The sequence below is a fragment of the Capronia epimyces genome (genome assembly GCF_000585565.1).
Source record: "Capronia epimyces CBS 606.96 chromosome Unknown aczIQ-supercont1.3, whole genome shotgun sequence".
In the NCBI taxonomy this organism is placed as follows: Eukaryota; Fungi; Ascomycota; class Eurotiomycetes; order Chaetothyriales; family Herpotrichiellaceae; genus Capronia; species Capronia epimyces.
In genome coordinates this window covers 186,073-213,528 of record NW_006912906.1, presented here as the reverse complement: position 1 = coordinate 213,528, position 27,456 = coordinate 186,073, and the positions used below count along the sequence as shown (strand labels likewise).

At 53.7% G+C, this 27,456-nt stretch overlaps 12 protein-coding genes across 12 annotated transcripts in view; 7 read left to right on the top strand and 5 right to left on the bottom strand.

The window, feature by feature from the left end:
• A1O3_03335 (uncharacterized protein) overlaps window positions 1-625 on the top strand; it is a gene marked incomplete at both ends in the record, with an annotated part of 1,955 nt that extends 1,330 nt beyond the window's left edge. Inside the window, one exon of the mRNA XM_007733473.1 lies at window positions 85-625. Coding sequence (XP_007731663.1) covers window positions 85-625 — 541 coding nt within the window. The remainder of the gene's footprint in view (window positions 1-84) is intronic.
• Window positions 626-3,682: 3,057 nt separating this feature from the next.
• Window positions 3,683-3,976, top strand: A1O3_03334 (uncharacterized protein; the record flags this gene model as incomplete). Its single annotated transcript, XM_007733472.1, has 1 exon — window positions 3,683-3,976. A coding segment is annotated over one exon (244 nt), but the record flags the coding sequence as incomplete, so codon positions are not given.
• Window positions 3,977-4,104: 128 nt separating this feature from the next.
• Window positions 4,105-5,916, bottom strand: A1O3_03333 (uncharacterized protein; the record flags this gene model as incomplete). Its single annotated transcript, XM_007733471.1, has 1 exon — window positions 4,105-5,916. One exon carries the CDS (start codon window positions 5,914-5,916, stop codon window positions 4,105-4,107), a length of 1,812 nt encoding a protein of 603 aa, XP_007731661.1.
• A 1,297-nt stretch (window positions 5,917-7,213) lies between these two features.
• Window positions 7,214-7,702, top strand: A1O3_03332 (uncharacterized protein; the record flags this gene model as incomplete). The annotated part of the gene is made up of 3 exons (XM_007733470.1): window positions 7,214-7,317; window positions 7,377-7,467; window positions 7,517-7,702. The coding sequence occupies 3 exons, from the start codon at window positions 7,214-7,216 to the stop codon at window positions 7,700-7,702; spliced, it is 381 nt and encodes a 126-aa protein (XP_007731660.1).
• Window positions 7,703-9,838: 2,136 nt separating this feature from the next.
• Window positions 9,839-11,358, top strand: A1O3_03331 (uncharacterized protein; the record flags this gene model as incomplete). Its single annotated transcript, XM_007733469.1, has 2 exons — window positions 9,839-10,228; window positions 10,285-11,358. 2 exons carry the CDS (start codon window positions 9,839-9,841, stop codon window positions 11,356-11,358), a joined length of 1,464 nt encoding a protein of 487 aa, XP_007731659.1.
• A 910-nt stretch (window positions 11,359-12,268) lies between these two features.
• A1O3_03330 (structural maintenance-chromosome 1) lies at window positions 12,269-16,188 on the bottom strand (the record flags this gene model as incomplete). The annotated part of the gene is made up of 2 exons (XM_007733468.1): window positions 12,269-12,445; window positions 12,535-16,188. The coding sequence occupies 2 exons, from the start codon at window positions 16,186-16,188 to the stop codon at window positions 12,269-12,271; spliced, it is 3,831 nt and encodes a 1,276-aa protein (XP_007731658.1).
• A 758-nt stretch (window positions 16,189-16,946) lies between these two features.
• A1O3_03329 (uncharacterized protein) lies at window positions 16,947-18,581 on the top strand (the record flags this gene model as incomplete). Its single annotated transcript, XM_007733467.1, has 1 exon — window positions 16,947-18,581. The coding sequence occupies one exon, from the start codon at window positions 16,947-16,949 to the stop codon at window positions 18,579-18,581; it is 1,635 nt and encodes a 544-aa protein (XP_007731657.1).
• A 754-nt stretch (window positions 18,582-19,335) lies between these two features.
• Window positions 19,336-20,406, bottom strand: A1O3_03328 (uncharacterized protein; the record flags this gene model as incomplete). The annotated part of the gene is made up of 1 exon (XM_007733466.1): window positions 19,336-20,406. The coding sequence occupies one exon, from the start codon at window positions 20,404-20,406 to the stop codon at window positions 19,336-19,338; it is 1,071 nt and encodes a 356-aa protein (XP_007731656.1).
• A 680-nt stretch (window positions 20,407-21,086) lies between these two features.
• Window positions 21,087-21,965, top strand: A1O3_03327 (uncharacterized protein; the record flags this gene model as incomplete). The annotated part of the gene is made up of 1 exon (XM_007733465.1): window positions 21,087-21,965. The coding sequence occupies one exon, from the start codon at window positions 21,087-21,089 to the stop codon at window positions 21,963-21,965; it is 879 nt and encodes a 292-aa protein (XP_007731655.1).
• Window positions 21,966-22,097: 132 nt separating this feature from the next.
• Window positions 22,098-23,114, bottom strand: A1O3_03326 (4-nitrophenyl phosphatase; the record flags this gene model as incomplete). The annotated part of the gene is made up of 2 exons (XM_007733464.1): window positions 22,098-22,964; window positions 23,049-23,114. The coding sequence occupies 2 exons, from the start codon at window positions 23,112-23,114 to the stop codon at window positions 22,098-22,100; spliced, it is 933 nt and encodes a 310-aa protein (XP_007731654.1).
• Window positions 23,115-23,411: 297 nt separating this feature from the next.
• Window positions 23,412-24,422, top strand: A1O3_03325 (uncharacterized protein; the record flags this gene model as incomplete). Its single annotated transcript, XM_007733463.1, has 1 exon — window positions 23,412-24,422. The coding sequence occupies one exon, from the start codon at window positions 23,412-23,414 to the stop codon at window positions 24,420-24,422; it is 1,011 nt and encodes a 336-aa protein (XP_007731653.1).
• A 429-nt stretch (window positions 24,423-24,851) lies between these two features.
• Window positions 24,852-26,432, bottom strand: A1O3_03324 (aspartyl aminopeptidase; the record flags this gene model as incomplete). Its single annotated transcript, XM_007733462.1, has 2 exons — window positions 24,852-26,252; window positions 26,304-26,432. 2 exons carry the CDS (start codon window positions 26,430-26,432, stop codon window positions 24,852-24,854), a joined length of 1,530 nt encoding a protein of 509 aa, XP_007731652.1.
• Window positions 26,433-27,456: the final 1,024 nt, after the last annotated feature.

Below are 27,456 nucleotides of genomic sequence, written 5' to 3'. Positions count from 1 at the left end.
CCCCACACTTTGCCTCTGCGGCGCACGGCCTTGTCCCCTTGTCCCCTTGTCTTCGTCGAGCTCTGATCGCTGACCCTCGTCCAGAGCCCATCAAATGGAGAAACAGTACTCGTGCCAGTATTGCCACAACCGCTTCAAGAACAAAAATGAAGCCGAGCGTCATCAGAACTCTCTTCATTTGCGACGGCATTCCTGGTCATGCGCGGCCATTGCAAACTACCAGGCAGCCTTTTACCCGTCCACCTCACCAACACCTACCGGGCTAGAAGTCCCTCAAACCGACACGTGCGGCTTCTGTGGAGAAGAATTCCTCAACCTCCCTCAACCTGACTGGGATCGAAGGATCGACCACCTCACCAACGTCCATAAGTTTGGCGAGTGCAACCAGGCAAAAAAGTTTTACAGGGCCGACCACTTCAGGCAACACCTCAAACATAGCCACGCTGGACAGAGCGGGAAGTGGACCAATGTGCTGGAAAATATTTGTTTGCGCGAAGAATTTGCGCAAGACACTGCTGGTGTTTCGCCAACTGGCAGTACTTCTAGTCCAGGGCGAGGTCCCAGCATTCTGCATGAGCCACCCATGGGTGGTGCCACCATCAACGAAGTGCAGGACGAGACATGAAGACTTGGCCTAATCCAGTCAGCGATCGACATAACTCTCCGCCATCTAAAGCCCTAGAGCGCTCTTCAACGTTGCAACTGATATCTAGATGCAGATGGAAGAAGCCAAATTGCAGCCGATTATTCTTATCTGTTTGAGAATACGCATTGTGGTCTTGAGACCTCGCTGTGCCTAGTATATGGACTCGTCCTCAGAGAAGGGCAAGCGGTGACAAATGCCTCGTCTTGCAGATGATTGCAGACCGCGGATGTCGATCTTACCTGTGCCACCTCTTTCATCGTCAGCTATTGTTGCGAACTGACTGAGTGCTGGTGGACCTGCCTGCTGTCGTGTCTTGAGATCTTTCTCTGTCACGCTAACGTCCCAACTGGTCTGGTGGCATGTTGACAACTCATGGCTTTCATGCATCACCCGAGTCAAGACCTTCCTTCCGCCACTTCGAATGGCCAAACCTCGCTTAATAGCGGACCTGTTAGCATTTTTACGCATGGGAGGAAAGCCTCCGGTCTGAAGTTGCATTCGTCAATGGGGTCGCTTCAGCGGTATCTTCCTGGATAGTTACGCGCATTGTAATGCACATGCATTGGTCCCCTCCTAACTTGGCCTCAAACCACGGTCCAGTCATTGCCTTTTCACAAAGAGCTCACACACTCTCTCTCTCCCTCTCTCCCTCTGTCTGTCTCCCCCTCTCGCTCTGTCGCTCGTGCAGACCATTTCTGCCTGAGGGTATTGCTTCGAGAGTCGCGCGGGTTGGCTAGTCACCTGTCGGTATCTGACTAAAAGTCACTACACCGTGCAGATGCTGGATCCACCCTGGTAGACTTCACACCTGACATGGCAAGATGCCATCTTCTCTGGCTAGATGAACCTCTGTTAGGCGAAAGTTACATGTTTAGACTACAGAACGGGGTCCAAACCGTGGTTGCGTGGATGCCTACTTTGATGATCGTCGTTGTGAGCTGGCATGCCCGGGACCAATGCTGGGTGGAAACTGAGGTGGGAGGGATGTATTCGCACTCTAGGATCGAAGGTCGTTCCCCTCGATCGTGTGCACACCATTGAATCAACTGCTATTGCGGACCGAATCAAAATAAGCGAAGGAACTCTCAAACCCATGCGGTGCGCAAGAAATGAACGAAGCAGCGTCCTTGACACAAGCGCACCGTGTCCTTGAACGGAAACCTCTTGTCGGCCTTCATTCTCAACTCGTCTACTTCAGGGCTTCCCTGTCTTGATGTCCTCGGCGAGGAGACCATCATGTCAAGCTAGTCAAAGTGGACAGGCAGCTGATGGCTTGACTTGTCTACCCCTCGTCGGGGCGCCTTAGTGCTTACATCGCGGGCACAGCGACCGCTCCTGGAGGGGACGCCTGAAATATTCTCTAGTCTCACACTTGGGGAGAATGGCACTGGTCTGGCAGAAAGATCTGGTGGATGTGCGGAGTTGTGGTCGGTGTCGAACACCTCGTCTCAAGGGTTTCTTAGCAGCATCAGTGCCTACACGATGCGGCGTGTTCGACCTAAGATCACCAATCCTTCTTTCAGTGACGGCTTTCCTGGAACCCGCTGACGCGGATGCCACGAGTTTGACCATGTCCGCTCGATCGACCCCGGCTGGCAAGGATTTGCCGAAGATAGATTGATAGATCAAGACCCAGCTCCTTTCGTTCTATCCTTCTGCGCATTGCTGTCGTGGAGCCAAATAGCGTCTCTCATGAGGGAGTGGTGCCATGGCGCAATCACGTTACACTATGTGCTAAACCAAGACAGATATAGGTCCCGGGAGAATCTGCAGAGCCTGCCAGCGATACAGGTCGAAGTCGCAGAGGCAAGCTCGTCACAGTCAGCCAAGATACTTGGTCACCAGACGTGCCCAAAGGATGATGGTTGTCTCGAGCAGTACAGCGGCATCTGTTTATTACATATAGTTAGGAGGTCGCTGGTTGGCCTAAGCCCATGCTTACAGTAGTATAGTGTAGTCTCATACGGCTCTGGCCTCAGGGCTCCAAGCCCTCAAACTATACCTAGGAATACGTAGGGCATCCGATGATATTACAGCTCTGGCACTGTGGCGTCTCTGTCTCTGCGTTAGAAGGTGTCTGTCTTGTGGTCTTTGTAGGCCTTGCATTCAGCTAAGTTGGTACTACCTACCTAGGTGCCTACCTAGGTCAGGTAGACAAGGCTGGTTCTTCGGGACAGGAAAAGGGGGTTCCGTCCACGTATCCGTACCAAAGTCGTACAGTATCCGTACGTCGATGTTTGACGTGGGTTAGGTACCTTAGGTAGCTTCACCAGGCACCTTCAGGTACTCCGTACATACTCTAGGTACCTTACGTATGGGTAGGAGGTATCTAGGGTTAGGGTTAGGGTTAGGGTTAGGTAGGAGGTACCTAATAGGTACGGTACAAATCTGTAATGGGAGTGCAATGCTCCGCCGTAGGGACCACACCCATAACCACAACCAACCGCAACGTGAACGAGACCGACAACGACATCATGTTCCCTTCCACTTCCACCATCACCATCACCATCACCACTGCATCACCTTCATATTCCAACCATCCACGGACGGGATCCTTCTCGCATCCACCGCAAATCTCCCTCTCATCCAACACAGCACTCCGAATCCAATATCCGTACAGCAACCCCCAACCCCCAACACCTGGTCTAACAGACATACTACTACACCGACATCGACACCGACATCGACACAAACACCCACGCACCCATCACGGCCTTAGGTACTTCCACAAGTCCTGCCCTGCCACAAGCATGCAAGTCGCCGCGTTTCTGTCCGACCTCAAATCGTTGAGTATCTGCGTAAGTTGAATATGGTCCCCGAATCCGACCCCCGACCCCAACCCCAGAAAATAGTCGTCGGGGACTTGCTCTCGTTGTCGTCGTCGTCGTCGTCGCCGTCGGTGTTGCTCTGTAGCTCGTTGGAGCCGTTGATACTCCGTCGCCTGAAGTTCTAACCTTTGAGACCCCAACCCCGTTGCACATCTCACATCTCCCATCTCCCATCTCCATTTCCATTTCTATTTCCATTTCCATCTCATATGATCCAGCCTCGGTCTACGCTAATTCATACTTTCCATGTCTTAAGTCCCACGAAGCTGCCGTCGCCTTGGTCAACCCGCCCGAACTTCCCTCCACCAAGGAAAATGCTAAAGGTATTTTGCCTCACGCCTCACACGCAGAAACACACCCGGATCCCGAGCTGCAGCACGCTAACGAGCTCGTATCACTACACTACGACGTCAAGGTCAAGTTCCTTGAGATGGGTCCCGACCCAGAACTAATACAGGCGGAGAGGAATGTTGATCAAGTAATATCGGCGTTGCATGCTTGAAGAGTGTGTTTTTCGTTTAGTAATGATGGATTCAGGATAGAGCTGTTTGTGGCATGGCTGACGCCTCCTCACAGCTTATCCAGGCCCGTGATAATGATGTACGACAGTCAATTTCCATTAGCATCCCATCATTGGCTCAGACCTCCAACCGGCCCAGGGCCAGAGGTTTCATCCTCTGCAAGAGCTTCTCTAGGAAGTGCTTCACGAGGAGCGGCAACATCTCCTCCTCGAGCGGCACATCTGTCGCTTCTCCGCCGTCCATTGCGGCATCGGCACTTTGAACCGGCCACCCTTGCCCTGGCAGCTACGTGCCTGTCAACCATCCTCATGTCCGGTCTCTCCCGTTTGAGTTGAAGCCTGTGATATGCTCGATAGTATCTAGTGTTGGTCAGACCGCGACAGTTCGGACATTTTTCGAGCTCTTCTGCTTCCGCATGGGCTCTGGCGGCCGCAATCCTTCCCTCTACTCGTTTCCGTCGTGCATCTCCTTTCCGCTCCCGTCGTCTCGAGTACGCAGAGAGAAAATCGCTCGGTCCATCCATTGGCAATGGACTTCTCACACTATCTGTCCCGGATTGCTGGAGTTGAGGATGGACGGAATTTGCAAGATCCCGGCCTATAACAAAATTGAGCACCTGCTTGGTGACTAAAAGCCGTCGCGCCCGACGGAGTAGTCTTTTATATCTGCCAATCCTGCTCGTCGAGTGCGGGTTGGTTGGACCAGGATGAGGACGGGAACTTTCGTGAGACACCCGATCCACAGGAACGGCGTTGGGGTCATTTATTGCATCGACAGAAACGATTTTGGTGGGAGTTGATGGGTCGGTAGCGACCTTTTTTGGTGCCGAAGCAGCCAATAAAGGGTCCTGCACAGCATCTTGAGGTGTTGCTGGTACACCCACAGGCGTTGGTGGCGGCGCTGTGGGCACTAAACTGCTTGGAGCAGTCATGCTGTCAACGGACGATGGCTCCCTTGCAGTCGCTGTCACGGTCGCGCTTGGCCTATGCACCTGAATGCCAGGTACGAAAGCTCCCTGGTCCTCATCGGGCACAAAGGCTCCCTCGTCATGCGCAAAAGCCCCCTCGCCAGGCACAAAAGCCCCCTTGTCAGGCACAGACTTCAAAGAGACAGTTTTGACCCGTTCAGCAGTGGTTGGAGGCTGCCCAGAATCCTCTTTCGAATCTCCCGTAGCGCCTGACGAGGATTGTTGGGCATATCCATGATCAGCTTCCGGTTCTTGAGCTGTATCGGTTTTAGTATGAACTGGCCCACTGTGCACTGGTACCCTGTGCATTTCACTTGCTATCTCCGAGTCAGGCGCCTTGCGATCTTGAGATAGGTCGACAATCTGCTCGTCGTTCCCAGGAGTCTCGACAGCCTCAGGCTCCTGTCGATCTTGAGACATGTCGACAATCTGCTCGTCGTTGCCGGGAATCTCGACAGCCTCAGGCGCCTGCCGATCTCGAGATATGTCGACAATCTGCTCGTTGTTGCCGGGAATCTCGACAGCCTCAGTCGCCTGCCGATCTCGAGATATGTCGACAAGCTGCTCGTCGTTCCCGGGAGTCTCAAAAGCCCCAGGCACCTGCCGATCTCGAGATAGGTCGACGATCTGCTCGTCGTTGCCGGGAATCTCGACAGCCTCAGAATCCCACTCACTCGGATGTTGGTGGGAATGACTAAAAACCTGTCCTTGTACTGAAACCTCAGAACGCTGGGGTGCAGGAACTGAAGCTTCAGAAACATTCAGACGACCCTTGCTGACTCTGGCAAGAAACGGCAACCCCAGCCCGGCGATGATTTCTTGGTGGTCACTCTCCCGGGCCGCCCTGCCGCTGGTATGGCGAGAAACACTTGCTCCATTGTTGTGCTGCGGTGGAATCTCATCACCAGTAGTGCCACTTGCCTCACTTCCTCCTACAGCCTTGACGCCAGACATTTGCGCTTCAAATGAGCCTGCCGGCTGTATTGTCGCAACAATAGGCAATTCAATACCTTTTGGGATAATGATGGAAAGGGATTGAGCAGACACTTTGATTTTGATTTGCGGTGTCTGTGGAGGAGCGCATGTATCGGACGACTTTGCAATTTCTGAGAATGATAGAGGAGTACTTGAACGCCTTTCAATCAATGCTTGCTCAACGGATTGGACCTCTTGGTCACGGAGAATCTGTCGAGAGACGGATTGTTCAGAACGATAACCTGACAAAGGCTGTTTTCGCGATTGGAGAGCGCTAGAATATCGCTGACGTAGGAAGGGAGAAGGAGTGGTGAATGGACGATCCTCGCGAGCTGTAGGTGTTCTGCTTAACCTTTCTTTCTGACGCTTGTTCAGCAATCAAGTGGTCAACCGGAGTCCACTGACATACTGTTTCGAAAATGCTGACCAGAGCATCAACTGACTGCTTCCTCACCGCCACAGGACTCGATAGAGCAAATACTTGCAAATTTGCTGCACTGTTCGGCTGCGCTTGGTGCGCCTTCAACGAGCGAGGCTCGGTGTTGGGGTATGTCCCCGACGAGTCCTACACCTGTCAGACATGAGCAATGCCCGTGTCATAGTTGGAGATGAGTCATGCCAGTTCTTTTGTACGTTGCAGTAGTTTATTCGGTTGTTCACGAGAGAAAGGTTAGGGTAGGGCGTAGTTGCAGGCAAGATGGTCGGGCTAGGGCCAGCCCAAGCCGTTGGAACGGGGATTGTAGCGTCTATTTGGTGGGACACATTGGGACGATATGCTCATTACTCATGTTAGGCGGTATTGCCGAAGGAGCTATAAGGATGTATGGCAGTAAACGGGCAGAGAGACGCATGTGGATAGAAGAAGCGCAGGAACACGGAGAAAGGAAGATGGGCTCAACGGAAGGATCGATGGATGCTCTGGCTTGATTCACACGAGAAATGGGATTGCAGGGCGAGGAAGGAGAGGTCAGCAAGCCTGTTCATTCAACATTGTAGGATCTCACGGATTGAAGAGTTGATCTGTCTGCGTCCAACAGTGTCTTCAGACCATTATGAACCGATGTTTTGAGAACATACCTACTGTATGGATATGCGCAGACGCCTCGCTTGAGTTTCCATTCTCGTATGTACCTAGTACTGTACCAGCCTGTGTCTCAACTGCGGAGGTGTGAGGCGCCCATGCCCGGCTGCGCACGTCTCGCAGCTTTCGAGACGACTCACGACTCACGACTCACAACCGCACTGCCTTGTACGGTTCTGCGTACTCCTAGGCATCATGGCTACCGCGGTCGATCAGAAGCTGCTACGGCAGACCAAGTTCCCGCCCGAGTTTAACCAGAAAGTCGACATGAAGAAGGTCAATGTCGAGGTTATGAAAAAGTCAGTTCTCCCACGCACTTGCACCGTCATGGTCTCGGTCCGCTAACAAACTTCTTTAGATGGATAGCAGGCAAGATCTCCGAAATTCTCAAGTCCGAAGATGACGTGGTAATCGAGCTATGTTTCAACCTGCTCGAGGGTTCGCGCTTCGTACGTAGCAACACTCTCATATCCAGTGGTCACGACTAACTTGTCTTAGCCCGATATCAAAGCCCTTCAGATCTCGCTCACCGGCTTTCTTGACAAGGACACGCCTAGATTCTGCAAAGAATTATGGAACTTATGCTTGAGCGCGCAGTCGAGCCCACAGGGTGTCCCCAAAGAACTTCTCGAAGCCAAAAAGCTAGAGCTTCTTCAAGAGAAGGTAGGATCCCACACTATCTGATCCCAGTCCATACTGATCTTGTTAGATCGACGCTGAAAAGGCGGCCCAAGAAGCGAAAAATCGCACGGGCCAAGAATATACGCGGGAACGGGAAGTTGATGCAATTCGACAGCGAGAACGCCCCGAGCGTGGTCGAGGACGTGGCGGTGGTCGTGGCGGACGGACCTTTGACTCACGAAGGCCTAGGAATTCGCGCTCTCCTCCACCTCGCAGACGTTCTCCATATAGAGGTCCTCCCCTCCGGCGAGAGGCCGACACGTATGTCCCTGGTGGTCGGGGAAGAGGAAGAGGTGGCGGTCGAGGCAGGTCTTTGACCAGATCAACATCCCGCTCACTATCCCGATCGCCATCCCCACGTCGCCCACGTCGAGTGGCATCTTCAGAACCTAGGTCCACCTCTGGTTCACGGGGACATTCACGAAGCCTGTCGCCACCGCGTCGGAGACGGCCACGGTCGAGAAGCCGGAGTTGGACGAGGTCACCGACTCCCAAGCCGACAGGAAGAAGGAGCCGGAAGGGTTCTGAATCGCCGGGTGACAAACGAGCAAGATCCGAAACACCTTCTGCTCGATCACGCTCACCATCGTCTAGGAGAAGACGCCGGAGTCGCTCATCATCTTCCCGTAGCCGAAGCACAAGTCGTCGTTGGCGCAAGGATCGTCGAGACCACTCATACTCAGCTTCGCCAGCAAGATCAAGATCGCGATCGCGATCGCGAGAAAGAAGACCCGGCCCTCGAAGGGGTGCCAGGCGCCATAAGAGATCTCCCTCCTCTTCTGATGATGAGCATAGAAGCAACAAGCGCGCTGATATTCTCAGGGGTCGCACTACGCACGATGACCGGCGTCTGAGCCGTAGTCCAAGAGAGTCGCATCGCCGACCAAGGAGCAGTGCGAGCCAGAGCAGGAGCCGCAGCCGTCACAGACATCATAAACGCAGACGATCACTGCCTCGCTATGAACCCGGTGCACGCAGGCGACGCAACACCTCTTCAGACTCTTCTCCCGAACAGAAAAGACGGAAACGCGACCTATCGGATGACGAGTCAGTTAGAGGGTCACCAGGCGGTCGGAAGAGGAACGGGCATGGCAGTGATGGCTCTGAATGAGCTACGCTCTGTGCGTTGAGGCGGGAAGACAGACGTGAAGGGCGATGTTACCTTCAATCAAGCCGGTCTTCTGAACTACCGTCTGTTTCTAACATGTTACAGCTGTCTCAATTCTACCTACATGCTTTCCTACCGGACTGCACACTGCTTGTATCGTTGCTGGGTTGCGACACACGAGATGCTGGCGGTGCTCTCCGAGGTACCAGACTAGTCACCGGGCCACCAACTCCGCTTGCTCACTTCATTTTGGAACTATGTGAGTATCCAGCACAAGAGCAGCATCAGTCAGCGTCGTAGTGCCGAACTGCCATGCTGCATTTCATTCCCTACAGTTATCCAATATTATTAATGCTTGAGCGCTCCGTCACATGACCTTCCCCACGTGACACTATTCCCGCCGATTTTGTTGGTAACTCCGTGAGAGTGTTCTGGCCAAAAGCCCATTGGCGGGCCGAGTGTGATGCACGTGACCATTCACGTTCGGCTGCCTGCGCTGCTAGGGCTTGGGAGGCCCCCGGACCTCAATCCTGCATCCCTCACCTCACTCCAGTCCCCGAAGCAAATAACATGTCACTTTGAAACAATTGCCAACATCTTACATTCTATCTTTTGAACCCCTATACCACTTCGGATCGTGTTTTCGTACATTTCCATCGGCTGTCGCCTGTTCCAATCCTTCCATACGTGCCAATCACCCTCTCGTTCGTTCCCGGTTCATTCGATTCATCATGAGTTCTGGTCCCAGGCTTGTCAGCAGCGCTGCAACCCGGAGAATTTTATTGCAATGTATGTTGCCCTTACCCTCCGCGGTGGCCATTGTGCCCCATGGGAGGCAGTGCGCTCACCCTTGAACAGCACACTCCCGTTTTCCACACTCCTCGCTCGTATCCGCCTATTCGTCTCGATCAAGATTTACAAGAGACCTGCCCCCGAGGCTTCAGGCACTAGCAATCCTTGTCCCAAACAGAGGTTATGCGACCGAGACGACGACGCAGGTCCCGGACCGCGGACCGCCGCCCGGTTTCAACATGAATGAGGCGAAGAAGCCACTGCCGAAGGATCCATCCGGCACTCCATCATCCGCCCCTACGGTCGCAGAGTTGAAACAGTCCGATGAGCAACTGAAAACCTCCAAGACGGGAGCGACGCTGGTCGACAAGTCGGAGGCTCTTGATCATGCTAGTTTGACTGAATTGGCCGCTGGTAAGGCGGCCGCGGATAATGCCCGGACAACTTCTACGTCGGTCGCGAACAAGAAGGAGGAGGCCAAGAAGCTCACCCTGGGCCAAAAAATTAAAAAGGAAGTTCAACACTATTGGGACGGCACCAAGCTGCTGGCCGCAGAAGTCAGTATCTCGACGAAACTCGCGTTAAAGATGGCCGCTGGCTACGAGCTCAGCAGACGGGAGCACAGACAGGTGAGGCTTCTGGTGGCAAATGTTCTTGGAAATTGATCGGGCTGACCTCTTAATAGCTTCAAAGAACAGTTCAAGACTTGGCTCGTCTGGTGCCTTTCTCCGTCTTTATCATCGTCCCATTTGCTGAACTTTTGTTACCTGTGGCGTTGAAACTCTTCCCTAACCTTCTTCCGTCCACCTTTGAAGGCCAGAAATCCCGCGAAGTCAAGGCAGCGCATTTGAGAGAGACCCGCAAGCAAGTTTCGTCCTTCCTACGGGATACTCTTCGAGAAACTGGTCTACCTATTTCGGCGCTTAATGCGAAGAAAGAGGAATTCACCGAGTTCTTCCGCAAGGTTCGCACCACCGGGGAGTCGCCTTCGAAAGAGGATGTGATCAAAGTGTGCAAGATTTTCAAGGACGACTTGACTTTGGACAATCTTTCCAGACCACAGCTCGTCGCCATGTGCAGGTACATGAACCTCAACAGTTTCGGAACAGATGCCATGCTCCGATATCAGATCCGCCACCGCATGCGACAGATCAAACGCGATGACAAGGCAATTTCATTCGAAGGTGTTGACTCACTCTCGGTCCCCGAACTACAGATGGCGTGTGCTTCTCGTGGCATCCGAACGCACGGAGTGTCACCAGGAAAGCTGCGGGAAGATCTTCAGGGATGGCTCGACCTCCGGTTGAAATACAATATTCCGTCGACTCTCCTGGTCCTTAGCAATGCCTACATGTACACCATTGGCAAGGATAGCGAGATTGATTCACAAATCGACGCTCTCCAGGCGGTACTAAGCAGCATTCCCGAGGAGTTGTTCCACGAGATCGAGCTAGAAGTTCACAACGCTGAAGGCGCCGCAACCAACAAGCAACGTCTCGAGGTTCTAAAGGAGCAGCAAGAACTCATTGAGGAAGAAAATGAGCAAGCCAAATCAACAGAGTCCGCCGAAAGCAAGAGCGCAAGTCAAGGTGTCAAGGACGACAAGGACATTGACGAGAAGCCAAAGCCCAAAGCCGTTGCTGAAGCGAAGGAAGCGCAGCCTTCCCCATCCAACGACGCTCAGGAGGCCGAGAAAGATGCCGCCGAACAAGGAAAGAACGAAGAAATCAGACAAGAAAAGGATGTGAAGAAGGACTGAGTTGCACCTCTCGGCCAATAGCCCACAACAACGGCGTTTGCAGATGGGCCCGGCACGGGAAGCCTCGGAGAAAAAGCCTCGGAAGCGACAGGCCGGGGAAGGCATGTTACGCCTGGTGTTCAGAATGAATGATCTTTGACCAGTTCATGGGGAGAACGGCACCACCATCATTGTGACGAACTCCAACCAATCCATTCCCATCATATACCATTCAAGGTTTCAAACAGAACGGAGTAGACTCTGACTCCTGAAACGGAGCGAATAGAAATAAAAAAAGACAAGCATTCATCCAAGAACCCAGAAGTGCTCTGGCGCCTTGTTGATTGAATTCTATGTAGAACGGGCCGAAATATTCACGTATTTTCAATGTTTGTCCATTCTGTGGTTGTACATGCTTTCAAGGCCCCTCGCATTCTACTGTTTCTCAAACGACATCACCACAGCGGGAAACCGTAGCTAAGCTCAAAGACGCCACAAGAATGCCTAGCAAGGACATGACTCAACTTCAGCATCATCACAGCCATTTCGTCTCGTCAGTAAGTGTGGGTACAAGCGTGCAGACGCCAGCGCGATACCGTATCACGTATGTGCAGACGAGGTTTCGTAATCATCACACATCCTTGGTCAAAAGCCAACTGCTGCCGCTGCTGCTGCTGCCGCCACCGCAGAAATACTCGGCCGGTGCTGGGTGCGGTGAAAGAAGAGTCTGTGTATCCAACACAAGTCTCCTTGACCCGAGGCGGCAGCGCGATTGTAGCTCGTAGCACAAACGTGAAGAAACGAGAGCCCGCTGGCCGATTATGGGTCGACCAAGTTGTGGGAGATCTGCTTCGAAGGCCTTCTTCCAACCCTTTCCGAGAATAGGGGAGATGTTCATCGATGGATCGATCGATCAACCATACTTGCGCAGCTAGGTGGTCATGTCAGAGAGGAGAGATCCAATTAGAAGGGAAAGGTCAAATCTTACATCCAGCGTCAAGACTTTGGAGCTGTTGGCACTTTGGTCCCGGTACACGCCCACGAGCGTCTCGCTGCCTTGGAAGAAGCCAGTCTTCAAGCTGATGACGATGAATTGCATGCCTGGGCCCTGTAGTTCATATCAAATGGTCAGTAAGCAGCCACCGAGAAAAGAATGGTTGGGTTGGCACGCGAAATCACGCGTGGGAAACCACTTACAGCGTGATTGCGGACGTAGTTGACCAGCTTGCCTACGTTGGCGTTATCTAGGGCGGCGTCGACTTCGTCCAGCACGAAAAATGGGCTGGGCTGGTAGCTGTGGATGGCAAACAACAACGCCAGCGCTGCCATGGTCTTCTCTCCGCCCGACAGATGCTCCATGTCTCGGAACCGCTTCGTCGGGGGCATGGTGTGATAGTTCACCCCGGCGAGGTAAGGTTCTTCTTCGTCCGCAGTGAGATATGCGCGGCCCCCGGCAGGGAATTCGTCCGACTTTGTCAGGTTGGAATAGATGGGCTCAATCTGCTCCGAAATGTGGGAGAAGGCTTTGTTGAACAACTCGTTCCGCTTCTCCATGGTATCTTCGAAGCTGGCCTTGAGCTCACGGTATTTGGCGCGGGCGTCCTCGTATTCCTGCTCGGTGTCGCGGGCGCGTTGTTCGACGGCGGCCAGGCGTTGCGCGGCGTGCGCATTCGGTTGCATCTTGTCCAAGGTCGCACTTAATTTCGCAATGTCTTCCTGCAACTTGGCTTCCATGGCTTCGCTGTCGTCCTCCTTAAGGTCGTCATCGAGAACATCGAAGTCGGGCGACACGCCGTAGTCAGCGACATGCTGTGCTTGCAGGGACGACGCGGGATCATCTACATCCACATCCATGGCGTTGGCATCGTCGAGAGGCATCTCATTAATCGGAACGCTGTCCAAGCTCGCGGACGACGGTTCCAATGGTACGGCGATGTTCTCGATCTTGCAGCGGCGAAGGAGACTGTATCTGATAGTCGAGTGGCGCTCCATTTCCGTTTCCAGCGCACTGATGGCTCTGAAAGTGCTCTCCATCTCCTTGGCTCGGTTCTGAACCTCTTGTTTCTGCTTTGCCAGCTGCTCGCCGGCTTTGGCTAGCAGCTCTTTCTGCTCATCTAGTTGGGCGTGGAGCTCATCGAGCTCATGCTTCAGGGTCTCAAGGTCGTTGTTGATACCCTCCCGCTGCTCGATGAGGTCATTGAGAGTGTCTTTGTTGTGTTGCTCCTTTTCGTGGAGAGCGCGAAGTCGGTCATTTGTCGCCTGGATTCTGGTTCGCTCAAAGGCAAGTTGGCCTTCAATCCTCCCCTTTTGGGTCACAAACTCAAGTTTCTTCTGGGCAGCCGCCTGTTGAAGCGAGCCTTGCCGATCTTCATAGTCCCGAATGTCATCGAAACCAAGCCTCTGGCAGAACTGGGCGAAGATCTCGTTCTCGACGTTGTTGATCGACTCTTGATAGTCCGAGATGTCTTCGTCGATCTTCTCGAGCTTACTCTGCTCTCCCCTCATCTTGGGTGTCTCTTCCGAGAGCAGCTGCCGCACGTGGTCGACTTCGCGCTTCTTGCTCTGGACGTTCTTCTTAAGAGCGTCTAGTTCTTCTTTGGCATAGCGTAGTCTGCTCTCAAGCCCACTGAGCTCGTTTTGCAGGACCTGTTCTTGGGCGACACGAGATCTCTCTTGAGGCAGTGCGGCGAATTCTTCCATCAATTTGTCTTTGAGCTTGTGGAGCCTCTCGATTTCGGCATCGTCCCATCGCCGGGTGTTTTGCTCTCTGCCACGACCGCCGGTCATCAGACCGCCCTTGTGGATGACACTGCCGTCCAGGGTGACAGCCTTTGCATCGACATGGCGAACATAACAAAGTTCTTTAGCAATGGCAAGGTCATCACAGACAATTGCATTTCCACAGGCATAGGATATGGCTCGCGCGACCGACTGGTCGTAATCCACAGTCTCGATGGCCGGACGCATGCCTCGGTGCATGCCTTTGAGGTTCGAATTGAGCGCGCTGACGTGGATTGTATCTAGCGGGATGAAGGTGGCCTGACCTGACCGATGGTCTCGCAGATATTCAATACATTGCTTAGCCGTGGCCTCAGTGTCAACCACGACAGAGTCAAAGTCGCGACCGAGGACCGTACCGACCGCTTCTTGGTATTTCTTCTGTTTCGGCTTGCACAGTTCATGCACGCGACCTTTGACGCCAGGGTAGGTACGTTTGAGCATGGCGATGGTTTCCTTCATTCTCTTCTCCTTTTCACTCATTCGGCGACCGTCGTCGGCTTCGAGTAACTTTCGCGCGACTTCCGCGAGCTTTTCATCCAGCTCGGTCCGAGTCCGCGCGGCCTGCAGTCGCTTCGACGTCGCAGCATTGAGCTCTTTCTTCTTTTCCTCAATCTGGGCTTGTGTTTGCTCGACGACGTCTTTGACAGCATCTCTCCGCTCGGTGAGAGCGCGACACTCATCTTCAAGAGACCTCAGCTTGTACTCGGTGCTTTCCACGCTGCTCTTGAGGCTGTTGTACGTGGCCTCAATTGGGGCTCGTTCACCCTTCAGTCTCTCGACGCGACTGAGGTCCGCTGAAGCGCGTTTGATAACCTCTTCTCGGAGTCGCGTGTACTGTTGAAGATCTGCATCACTCAGCTGCCCACCCAGTCGACTTGCATTCTGTTCCAACTGGGTTTGCCATTGAGCTTGAGCTTTCTCAACAGTGCTCAAGTCCTTTTCCAATTGTGCCACAGTTTTCATGTGCGTGTCTTGTTCCGTCGATATGCTTTCGACTCGATTGTGGTACTTGGAAAGTTGCCGGTTCGAGATCTTAATCTGCTCCTCGATTGGTATGAGAGAAGACACCTTGTCTTCGATTTCTCTTTCCTTCGCCTTGATCGCCTTTTCTGCCTTGGCTACGCCTCTGGCGGCTTGTGCGTGTTCCTTCTTTGCAATGTCGAGATTTCTCTCGTATTTCTCAATACCCCTACGGTACTCCTTCAAGTCATCCTGGTGTTTCTGGATCTCGGCACTGGACTCTTCGATCTGGCGTTGCAGATGATAGAGTTTCCACAAGACGTGAGTGACGACTGCGTCGTCTCGCTCCGCAGCCTTCTTTTGGAAGTTGTCCGCCTCTCGTTTCTGTTCCTGATACTGACGGATCTCAGAGTTGATGCCTCTGCGACGATTGAGTTGAAACGCTTGGTGGTCGGCGGCCTCATCCAGCTCTGCCTTCAGTCTGTCGTATTCGGGTTTATACTCCAGACTACCAGAAACCTGCTCAATGAGCCGTGTCAAGTCATGGGGTTTCTGGACTGCGATGGCTTCGACATCGCCTTGAAAGACCAGAAAGTTACGAGCCTTGATGAGGATATTTTCCTCTTCCAGAGACTCATTGTATTGGTGCGCAGTCACGACGCGGTCGTTGATGCGGTATTCCGAGGCTCCTTGGCTCGTAATTGTGCGCTTATATTTTTGTTCGATTCCAGCATCATCCTCATACACTGCCATCACCCATGCCGACTTCGGGTCGTTGCGCTCCTGAGTGCCGTTGGCTTGACTGCCACCCTCTTCTTCTTCTCCTTCTTCTTCTTCTTCTTGTTCTGCTCCTCCTCTATCCGCTTCCACCTGTCCGTTTGCTGTCGACTTTCGCAGGACGCGACCGCGATATACCAGTTCCTTCAAATGGGTGGAGCGCAAGGCAGAGGATTTGATCCCGAGGACGAAAGAGATGGCATCCATGGCATTTGATTTGCCCGAACCGTTCGGACCTATGATGGAAGTGAAGAAAGCATCGCCGAAGAGAAGTACATGGTGTGCCTTGTAGGATTTGAAGTTGAACAACTCCAGCCTGATGAGCTTCCCCATGGCGAAGGAATGTGTCGAAGAGCGGGGTTGAAGAAAGCGTTGCAAAGGGAGTACGAAAGGGTACGCGAGCCGTTAACGCGTGGACATTACGGGGGGAGTCAGAGGCAGTCGATGCTCTGCCAGAGCAGTGGTTGCAATGGGACAAAACCAACACAGCAATCTGTTGTCGAGGTCAAAGGGACGAGCAGAACGCGCCGAGGGCTGAGGCTCCGAGACCACGACGCGAGGCGCGTGTTTGGAAAATGAGAATCGAGTGGGTTATCAGGTTAGAGATTAGTGACCAGGCTAGCAGCTTAAGGACTGTATTAGACTGTCAAAGCCACCCCTATAGGTGCCTAGCCTTTGGGGAGAGTCACCGCTTAGGAGATCCAACAGCCCCTATCAGGCTAGCCTAACACCACTCTATATGTGACTAGTAGGTCACTAAGTAAGGTAGCCTGGATGCATGCCCCCGGCTCTCGTCTGGTCTGTGACGTCTGTCTTCCTGCCCAGTCAACTTGCTTCACGTCGGCACGTTCAACGAGCTTCAAGTCCTCGCTCAACACCCTTATGCAAAGTCCAGCATGATCTTCGATCGTCTCGGATTGTCGATCAGCAGGCACGCGCAACCTCTCCACTCTCTTTCTATCTAGGATTACCCCAGACCGTGTATAGAACTGCGACCAATTTCCTCCATCGCCGAAGGCCTCCTGAACCTCCTATTCCTCCAACCCATGGATCGCTTGTAAGCGACATAGATACCGCTTCTTGTTCTCAGCATGTCCGAACCAATACCTATTCCGGGGTCCAAGTCCGTGGCGGACAATCTAGACGAGGCCACGGCGACAGATATGCCTGGCAGTCTGCCGGATCCAGACCACCTTACCCCAGGCTATCAGTCCTCGACTCCAGGAAGCCCTTACATCTTATCTCGAAACTCCTCGTACACTGCGAGCCAGTCGCTGCAGGAAGACTGGGAAATCCCGCTGGATAAACTAACATTTTTCGATATCTTCGATAACCTTGCCTTGCCGTCGAAGCTCGAAAAATGGCAAGCAACTCTGGCTGCGCAGAAGGAGAAGCTGGCGAAACAACAAGAACGGATACGGAGCTCAGGCAACAATGCCAAATACCGCGCCGTGGCCGAGTGGCGCAAACGTGTTCCTACGGCTGACGAGCAACTTGCTAAATATCGCTCGCGCATGAAGAGATCTGTAGACGATCTGAGTAAGAGATGGAATGATACGGTCGCCATATCGATGAGGGAGAAGGTGTCCTTCATATCCGCCGTTCTTAATGTCTTCCTCTCAGGCTATTTGATAGGAGCGGCTCCGGAATACTTCTACTATTGGTTCACGGCGCAACTGGCTTACTTCATGCCCATTAGGTTCATCACCTACCGGCGCAAGGGGTATCAGTATTTCCTCGCGGACCTATGCTATTTTGTCAACCTCCTCTGTCTTTTGTCCATCTGGGTGTTCCCTCGGTCGAAGCGTCTCTTCATCAGCACCTACTGTCTTGCCTACGGCAATAATGCGGTGGCCGTTGCCATGTGGCGGAACTCTCTGGTCTTTCACTCCCTAGACAAAGTGACCAGTTTGTTCATCCATGTCATGCCTCCGGCCGTTCTACACTGTATGGTCCATCTGACCCCTGAGGAGTTTCTGCGCGTCCGCTTTCCTGCCGTGCACGACATTAAATACAGTCCTCCAGGCTCACCGGAGCACTATAAACTATCTGCCATGCTGGGCTGGGCGACTATCCCATATGCTGTCTGGCAACTCTTCTACCACTTTTTCATTACCGTACGAAGGCGGGAGCAGATCGCAGGGGGACGGCCAACCTCATTTACCTGGCTACGCAAATCCTACTCGAAGACCTGGATCGGGAAAGTCGTCCTCTCACTCCCACCAAACTTGCAGGAAGTTGCATTCATGCTCATTCAGTACAGCTATGCCTTGCTCACAATCATCCCTTGCCCGATCTGGTTTTGGTACCGTTGGGCCAGCGCTACGTTCCTGATGTCCGTCTTCACCTGGAGCGTGTGGAACGGCGCGGTGTATTACATGGACGTTTTTGGGAAGAGATTCGAGAAGGAGCTGGAACAAATGAAACGCGAGGTGGCCAAATGGCAGAATAGCCCGGGTGCAACGCTGAGCCCACCTTCAGAACCCCTGGACGGGGAAGTGCACGTGGGCGCTTCGACTGATGGTGGGCCGGAGAAGGATAGGGAGAAGACCGACAGTAAAAGGAGAAGCATCGACCGCATCCCGCTGCTGGACGAGACCGTGCAGACTGGAAAGGCTCAGTCCAGCTCCAGAGCGACAGGTGCAGAAATCCTCGACGACGCGAGCAGCAGTGTCGCGGACAGGAAGTTTATGTCCAGTGGACCGCTTTCGGGGGGGCAGGAATGACAGCATTCAACAAGAATGCGGGCATCGCGAGTATAGCGGAGCCCAGTAGTCAGTGCGCAGCGGCTCTGCTTCGCTGGGACAGAGCGCATTCAATCATTGTTGTTAACTATATGTACAGCCCATTTGACGAGCCGAAAGCTCCGCAGTATCTTGCCTTTCGTCCTACTTGTGGCACGGCAGAGTCTTGTTATGACGATACCCTTTGCTTTTTCCCCTCAGTGCAGTCTTTAACCTCCATGTTTTTTGGCCAGTGTTAGTGAAGCGTCACGCATCAGGGCCTCTCACTGGGATTTGTTTCCGCTCGCTTTGGCTGCGGCTTGAGATATTCACCGACTGCTCCGAACTTCGATGTCGTAAACGATATGGATGAGGCGGACTGCCATCCGCCTTCAGCGCAGAACCTTGCCAGGATCTGTCGTGGCGGCGAGAAGGCCCCTTGGCTACTGGTATAGGATGGAGCCGGCTCGCTGTGGCCGAATATGAAATTCTGATGTGGACTCGGGCATAGAGTGGCCGCGCCGAGCCCGGGGCTGGCTGGAACAAACTCAGCAGCTGGATCGAAGAAATGGTATTGGTAATTGTATTGGGGTTCCTATTGATGGTTGTATTGATTTGCGCATTCGTGTTCGTATTGGTACTCATGTTGTTGGTGTCGGTGCTCGTGCTGGTGCACGTAACTTGTGAAGTGAGCTGGAGCTTGGGGGGAGAAGGGTTTGGGTTCGGGCTGAGGGAGATCCGATCTCAGAGAATCGATCTATCCCTCGAGGCCCTGCAACCATGGGATATCAAGCCTCGAAGCCGGTCGGAGAGGGTTGTTCATAGGAACGAGTGGTGCGCTGTCCTTGACCAATTGCGCCAGTTCTTCATTCTGCACTTCGTAGTACTTGTAGCTGCCGGGGCTGGGGCAGTTGCTGTTGCTGTTGCCAACGCTGATGTTGGTGCCCGACGAACTCGAGGGCGGGATCATCATGAGGTGCTCGGGCGAGAGGTTTCCAGAAGCGAGCATGGTGGTTTCGAAGGGGATACGTTGAAATGGAAGGTGATGATGCATTATCTCAAGTTCCGCGGTGTGGAAGATAGACGGGACATGGCCACAACGGCGGGCAGAAGGGCAGGATATATAGTCCTGCAGGAATGAAGGCGGTGGAGTTGTCAAGAGGACCTCTTCCGCCATCCATGAGGGTACCGGAGCGAAAGGAGGACCTGTCCCAACAACATGCTGGTCGGTTCCGGCGAAAAGACTCTGGTTAGAGTGGATTACTCCCCGCGGAGGACCAGTACCTGGCTCTGTGAAGCTGTCCGCGGGCAACGAACCACAGACAAAGGGATCGAAGACTGGGTCCCAACCAGACGCACGCGGTTCTTGTTGTCCATATAGGGCCACCTCATCATATTGACTAGTGACGAAGGTGCTGTACCGGGGTGTGCCATACAATTCATGTCCTCGTACCTCATGGTCAAGGCTAAGGCGTCTGGATTCCAAAAGGTCTGAAAGCGGCTCTGCCAGAGATGGTGGTGGCCCGTGCTCAGGGGAAACCGGTGGCGGACTTCGTGACGACCTGGTCCATGAAGTCGCTTGCTCGAATAGGTTCTGCTTGCTTTGCTCACCAGTCTCTACTCGTCGAGCTAAAGGCGGCGGATGCAATAGAAAGACAGGAGACCCGCTGAACACTGGCCTCAAGGGACATTCTGCGAGAGGGCCATCCAACCACGGCGATTCTACGGGAGGGCCGATGTGTCGCACACACTGTTTGTGGCCAATATAGCATTTGAAGATGCCCGGCTCCTGACATGGATCTGTTGATGGTGTATGACCGGCCTTCATAGCTACTTGATAGCGCTGGGTTGTTCGGTTCGTGCGTGGATCGATGTTAAACCGACTAGTTACCAGTCCCAATGGTATTGTAGATGTATCATGAACCTGCCTGCCATTTTATCCTTCGAAGGAGCAAACGGGTACGGGTATGTCTGTTGTTCATATTAGTAGAGGAGTCAGCCTACCGTGTAGACAGTCGGGCAAAGAGGCCGTCGAGGCTGCGTGACTGCATGCAGTGGCGGTTTGAGTTGACGCATCATCGAGGGCACTGTTAGAAGAGTCACTATGTGATCAGCTCGTATGATGGTGAGTGACGGTGAGTGACGGCGAGAGATGAATCTGACGACGCTCACTGCATCGACTTGTACGCCTCAGCTCGGAGCTGATCCCGCTGGTCATATTAGCCATGGTGAGATAGTTAGCTACAGGTACGGAGTGGTTGGTGTGTTGTATTAGGTAGGAGTCTTCGTTTGGACATGTCTGGTTGAATGCAGACTGCGCTGCTTGGCTGAGCTGCCAGGCGTGTGATGTCATCGAATCTTTCAACTCACCAACTCAACAGACCTGGTGCCAGCGTGCCTGCGTGCCTGAGCCAGCCGCAGGCTCTGCCTCCACTCCATGTTCATGAACCTCTTCTACGCTCGTCACTGGACTAATGGTGTGTTTAGGTTCAACAGCGGCAGGCGAACATGCCCTCCCAGTCCAAACTCAGACCTGCGCCGCCTCCAAAGCCCAAATCACTCTCTTCAACACCAGTGACCTCCGTAGCTCCAGCATCCGGCAAGCGCGGCCTCTGCTGGCCGTGGGACCAGCCCGGCTCGCATTTCAAGCTCTTCGAGCCGTACACGTCGTCGACGGGCAAGATCAAGTGGATCTTCAATTGGGAACTCTGGGTGCCCGACTCTCTGCCACAGGAGGTTGAATGGATCCCTTGCGTGCGGACGGCGGAGCAGGCCAAAGACATCGACCCGTTCCTGACCGACATCCTCCAGCGCCGAGAACGGCCGCCCAGGACCAGCGCGCTGCTGGGCTTCAATGAGCCCGAAATCCCCGAGCAGGCGAACCTCAGCGTCGAAGCTGCCGTTGCCCTTTGGACGCATGTCGTCCTGCCTGCGAAAACCAAGTTCCGCCTGAGGCTGGGCAGTCCCGGCATGAGCAGCGACCTGGGTCGAAGCAAACCGTGGCTGGACTCGTTCCTGGCCCGGCTGGGCGCCCACCATGGCATCGACTTCCTCGTCCTGCACTGGTATGGGCCTCGTTTCCAGGACCTACGCGTCTTCCTCGAACACATGCACCAGGCGTACGGCCTGCCCATCTGGCTGAATGAGTTTGCTTGCTCCAAGATGGGTCAGGGCGAGGCGAGCGCCGACGAAGTCAGCGACTTCCTGCGAGAGGCCTTGCCGTGGCTGGACACATGCCCATGGATTGAGAGGTATGCGTATTTTGGACACCAGGATGTCGGTGCCTGGGTGGGACATGCGAGCAACTTCTCCGAACCAGTAGAACGACCAGCAGAAAGTGACACAAAGAGATTGACTCAAGTTGCACGGTTGTATTGCGAGCATTGACAAGACAAATCTATACAGTTCTATCTCAGCCTGGGCTGGCCGTACCACCACGTTCCCCGGCAAGTGAGCCGTCTTGCATGGCGCGTAGTGTCCCCGATCTCCTGTCTTTGCCTCGCCAGCGGAGCAGCCAGCTCACGCCCCCTCTAGCAAATCCCCCAACTCATCCACGTAATAATGCGGCCGGACGTCGCCCTCGAGGAAGTCTTCCTTGGTGGCGACACCCGTCAACACGCCCAACGTGCCGCCGAGCTTACCTTCTAAACCGAATCGGATGTCTGTATTGGTGCGGTCACCAATCATGCAAGCCTTGCTCCGATCGAACTGGAACTTGCCCTCGATGGCATCCATCATGGCCTGGTTGGGTTTCCCAAACGCCATGGGCTCCTGGCCTCCCAGCATTTTGACCAAGGGCGCAGAGACCGATCCGGCGCCGGGAAAGAGGGCGCCTGCCGAAGGAAGGGTCGAGTCCGTGTTCGTGGCCAGAAACAGCGCGCCGCGTTTGATGTAGTGATAAGCGTAGCAGATCTTCAAGTAGTTGAAGTGGAAATCCAGGCCGACCAGCACCACTCCGACGTCCGGGTCCAGCACCGAAGGGTCGCCGGCAGCCAACAGCTTGTAGTCCTCGGGCGTGACATCGCGCCTGTACGCGGGATCGGTGCCTCCAAGGTACGGGATGCCCTCCGAGGCCAACTCCGTCTCAATGCCTGCCTCGCCCACCACGAAGACTTTATTCCTCTTCTTCACCTCGGGGTGGGATTGCGGCAGAATCCGTGAGATGTAGATGCTGGCGGAATATGACGAGCCAAACACCTCCTCAACCGTCGCTGGGATGCCCATGCTCTCGAGCTTTTTCCGGTAATCTTCTCTTGATTTGGTCGAGTTGTTGGTCACGAACACCACGCGTTTGTTCTTCTTGCGTAGCATCTCCAACGTAGGCACGCTTCCGGGGAAGAGGTGGTCGCCGGACCAGAGGACGCCATCGCAGTCGAAGAGGAAGACCTGGGAAGCATCGTCAATAGGTGTTCGCATCAATGGGTGGCTTGAACAAGAGTAGTTCCACTATAGTCCAGAGAAGGCACGGACATCATACTTGTCTATGAATCCACGGATAGCATCCTTGTTGCCTTTCAGGTATTCTGGCGTTGACATGGCCGCAGACACTCGGGGCTGGCAGAGATCGCAGTAGCAACAAGGTAAGAAGAGTGTTGGGTTTCTCTTACTGAGTAGATATTTATTCAATATTAACGTCACCCCGCATCCTCACAGCCTCAGGCAACTCTATTTCCGAACATCAACCTCGAAGTTATATCAATCCGGGCCCCTAAACCACTGGCTAGTACGAAGTACATGCTCATGGCTTAACCCCGTTAGGGAACAGGATACCGCCCTGTGTGCACCGGTATCCCTTCTGAACCCTTTCAAGGCTTGCGCGGCGCTGTATTTACAATGGCTCTGGATCCGCCTTATAGATTCTACCTTCTCACATTCCCTCGTACAGCGTCCAATCTCGTAATGCGCATGCTCAATCTTCCGAACCAGCCCGGTTTACTTCCAGGTTCGAAGAACGAGTACTTCTTTGGACCTGCCTGGGGCTGGAAATTCCAGCATCACACTGTCGGAAGACCCGTTGATGAGTTGAAGGAATGGGAAAGAAACGAGTTGCGTGATTCCTACCAGGCCTGTTTCGACGCACTCACCGAGCAAGTCGATGCCGCAGCTGTGCAGGGGAAACCCATTTTGGTGAAAGAACATGTCGGCTGGTTGACGGAGCCCGTGGCTGAGACGAAATTCGTCTTCGGAGAGCATAGTACTCGTGAGCTGCCATGGACCATCCAGACGCCCTCCTCCTCCTGCACGCACTCGGCGCGGAACGAGACCATTCTACCTGATGAATATCTAAAGACCTGGCTGCCTACTTTCCTGATCCGGCATCCTGCGCTGACCTTCCCGTCCATCTATCGTACCACCATCGACAACGAGGGTCGACAAGCAGCAAGAGACGATCCCGCGCACGTTCTGGAGATGACAGTGCACTGGTCGCGGTCGCTCTACGATTGGTACATTCAACAGGAACATCTGTCTCGATTCAATGCCGAGAACGGGACGAATTGGCCTATTATTCTTGATGCTGATGATGTTATACTGAACCCTCAAGTCATGCTCAGGTATAGCAAGATCATTGGTCTTGACCCATCACTGTTGGCATTCTCGTGGGAGGCTACTAGTAATGAGAGACTAGAGCAAATGTCTAAGATGGAAAGACGGATGCTCTCGACCATATCAGCATCTACCGGCATTTTGAAAGAGAAGGTGTCAGCGGATCTGAATATTGATATAGAAGTGAGCAAATGGGAGACCGCGTTTGGCAAAGAAGAAGCAGAGAAACTCGCCAGCTGGGTAAAGGCCGCGATGCCAGACTACGAATATATGAGGGAAAGACGACTGGGGCCGGCGTAATCATGATGGACAACCCGCTGGGTCGACAAGGTGGCAAGGTAGTAGCCCCTTAGCCCCTTGTAGGTCATCCGGGCATGTCACCTGCGTATGATGCATAGATTACTTTTTGAGCAGGCGTTTCGGAAACCTGGACGAGAGTCGTGGTCTTGCTGTTGCTGTGATAAGAAGGAAGATGGATTCTTTGGCATGCTGCCCGGCAGGAAGATCGTCCAGATGATCGCCTTCCCTGATTCACCGATCTGCGGCTCTTGTCTTCTGCAGAATCAGCCGTCAACTAGGGCGACACTGCTTTGTAGGTCGTCCTCTCCTGACAGCGCGTGGGTAGCTGTCGTCTGTCATCAAGCCCCGCAGTACACTGGTCTTCACTTCTACACGAGCGTAACACTACTGCGGATCGCGCTTGCTTGTGGGTGGCATCAGGGCTGCCGCTCAGTCCACTAGGATCGTCTTTTCAAGTCGAGAGTAATGCTGGAAAAAGCTGCTGAAAAGCCTGATAGCATGGTGTACATCATCCGCACCGCCCGTTTCACGGCAGCTGTGCATGGAAAGCTGCGGGTTGCCGAGATCGAGGGTACGAGCACCAAGGTGAGCGGACAGCATTGGGCCAATTGTGCTCCCACAGCTCGAGTCATTCCGGACCACAAACAGTTGCAGCGGTACTCCCTCAGCGTCACTGTCAAAGACCTTGGATGCCTGCCGCGCTACCTCCTGGATCAAGACTAAGCCGGGTGAATTGGTGGCATATCTTGCGTTCGCATTGATCTTGATCACAGGGCCTTGGTTCATCTCCGGTCGGTGATCAGATTCGTATTTGGCTCCATAGTTGGGGTTGACAGAGTGAGCCATGTCTGCCGAGAGGAGGAAGGAGCTTGACAACGTCTGTTCATAGGCTGTGGAGGTGTCCGTTTCATCGGCGTGGTCGTAAGATTGCTCAGACCTGTCGTCCACAAACGATGAGGATGGCAGAACGGAAAGCCGGCGTATAATGGCTGGCAACATCGTGGAAAAGGCGCCTTGTGCCGTCATGCTGCCAATCTCCTCGTGATCAAAACATGCTATCAAACGAATAGAGGATTCGTCGTCTAGCGCAGATGTTTCTTCAACGGATTGAATCAACCCCTGGGTAGCACAATATGTTGAGTTCAGGTTGTCGAGTCTTGCCGAGAAGATAAACTCTTCGTTAAGCCCGCCGAGGCAGGCCTTTTGTGTGTCGTAGAGCACCACCTCAAAATCAACAACATCCTCGGGCGCAACTCCTGCTTCTGAGGCGATGATTTCGACGATGCGAGGGTGGTGCCTCGTCGTCAACGCTTTCAGCGGGGTAAAGGGCTTAGTCTGTTCCTCCTTCCCGCCGTCGTTCGCCACCTGGCCCTTCTTTTCATCCTGACGCTTGAGCTCGGCGGCGACCAGTCCCGCAATGGGAAACAATTGAGTCTCTTTATTGAAAGAGAACGTCTCCTGCCGGTCGAGATGAATGGCAAGGGTAGGAATGCGCAAGATGGGCTTGTCAATATGAACCAGCTTTTGAGCCACATTTCCATCGGGGCCTCGCACCATGACTCTTCCTGCGATTCCCAGATCCCGGTCAAACCACGTGTGCCACAAGCCGCCTCCGTAAGTTTCAACGCCCACCTGGAGAAATCCATCCCCTTGTTTCTTGCTCACAGGTTTGATCCGTAGACAAGGCGAGTCGGTGTGTGCGCCGATCATTGAGATGGGATTTCCCGGCTTCCACTTTTTGCCGATTGTGAAGGCGACGATGGTCGAACCATTTCGGGTGAGGTAGTATTTCCCGCCAGGGGCGCATATTGACGACCATGATTGCTTTTCCTGAGGATAGGTCTAAGTCAGCAGCACTAGAGGCGGAAACGAGTGACCGACCTTGACTTCTTGGAAACCAACTGCGCTCAGCCGTTCCTTGACCGACTTGACTGCATGGAAGGGGGTAGGGGACGCGTTGACAAAGCTGAGGAAATCAGTTGCCACCGCCTTGCTATTCGCGGGAGCCATGGTAGAGCAGAATCTGGCTTTGGGTCGGCCTCTAGATAAGAGGCGTAGGAGCATGTACCTTCCAGGGCGCAGCGGCGAGTCTAGCAGGTGAAGATGATATGGTTGCAGATGAGTTGAATACCTTAGGTACTCTATTAGGTGGAGAGGTACAGTACGTCAAAGGAGTTCGCACTCTGGTGGGGCTGGCCAAGGCCCTTAGGGGTCTAGGGGGGCTGAACTCCTGTATATTTAACCCTTGCTCTCAACTAAAAGCCAAGGCTAGGGTAGGAAGGCTTAGGCTTATGGGCCCCAAACGAACCCTAAGGGCAGCAGCCTAAGGGTTGGGGCTAAGGCTTAGGGGCCTCCCTCGGCCTCTTCTTAGTACGTCTGTAGGTACCTATTATCCGACGTCTGTACGTGCTACTGTACTTTGCGTACTCTGCACCATCTGTAATAAATGTCTGACCGATCATCCCGTTTGGAGACGCCAATCACTGCTCGATAACGGCCCGTCTCATGCGCTGTTCTCGTCGAATCAATCTCTTCCTTGCAGACACCTCTCAAACGTCCTTCAACTGGCCCAGAAGGGCACTTCCGAGGTGGATTCTGACACGGGGCATTGTACTCCCTTGCACTCACAACAAAGAGACGCGGTGTTTAGGATTGTTGGCGTGGTCAGCACTCGGCCGCGTAAAGTGGTTTGTTGTGGTGTACTCCGTACTCGGTATGGAGCACGATAGCGAGTACTGTAGGAGTAGTAAGGTAGCTGGTACGGGCTTCACTCGTCGGTGTTGATCCATCGCAACAGCGACAACTGGGGGTTGACAAGACAGAAGGTTGAAGCGTGCTTTGCTCCTCAAATAGATAAGATCCTAGTAGCTAGGAGCTGGAACGTCCAGGGACAGCAGACATAGACATACTGCCTGCTACTCCTAGTACAGACCTGTCAGTTGAAGACGAGATCCGCATTTGGAAAGGCTGCTTGGCGGATCCAGAAGCGGCGGGAACTGCAGTTGCGTCCTGTCGTCCCGTCCCTAAATGCGAC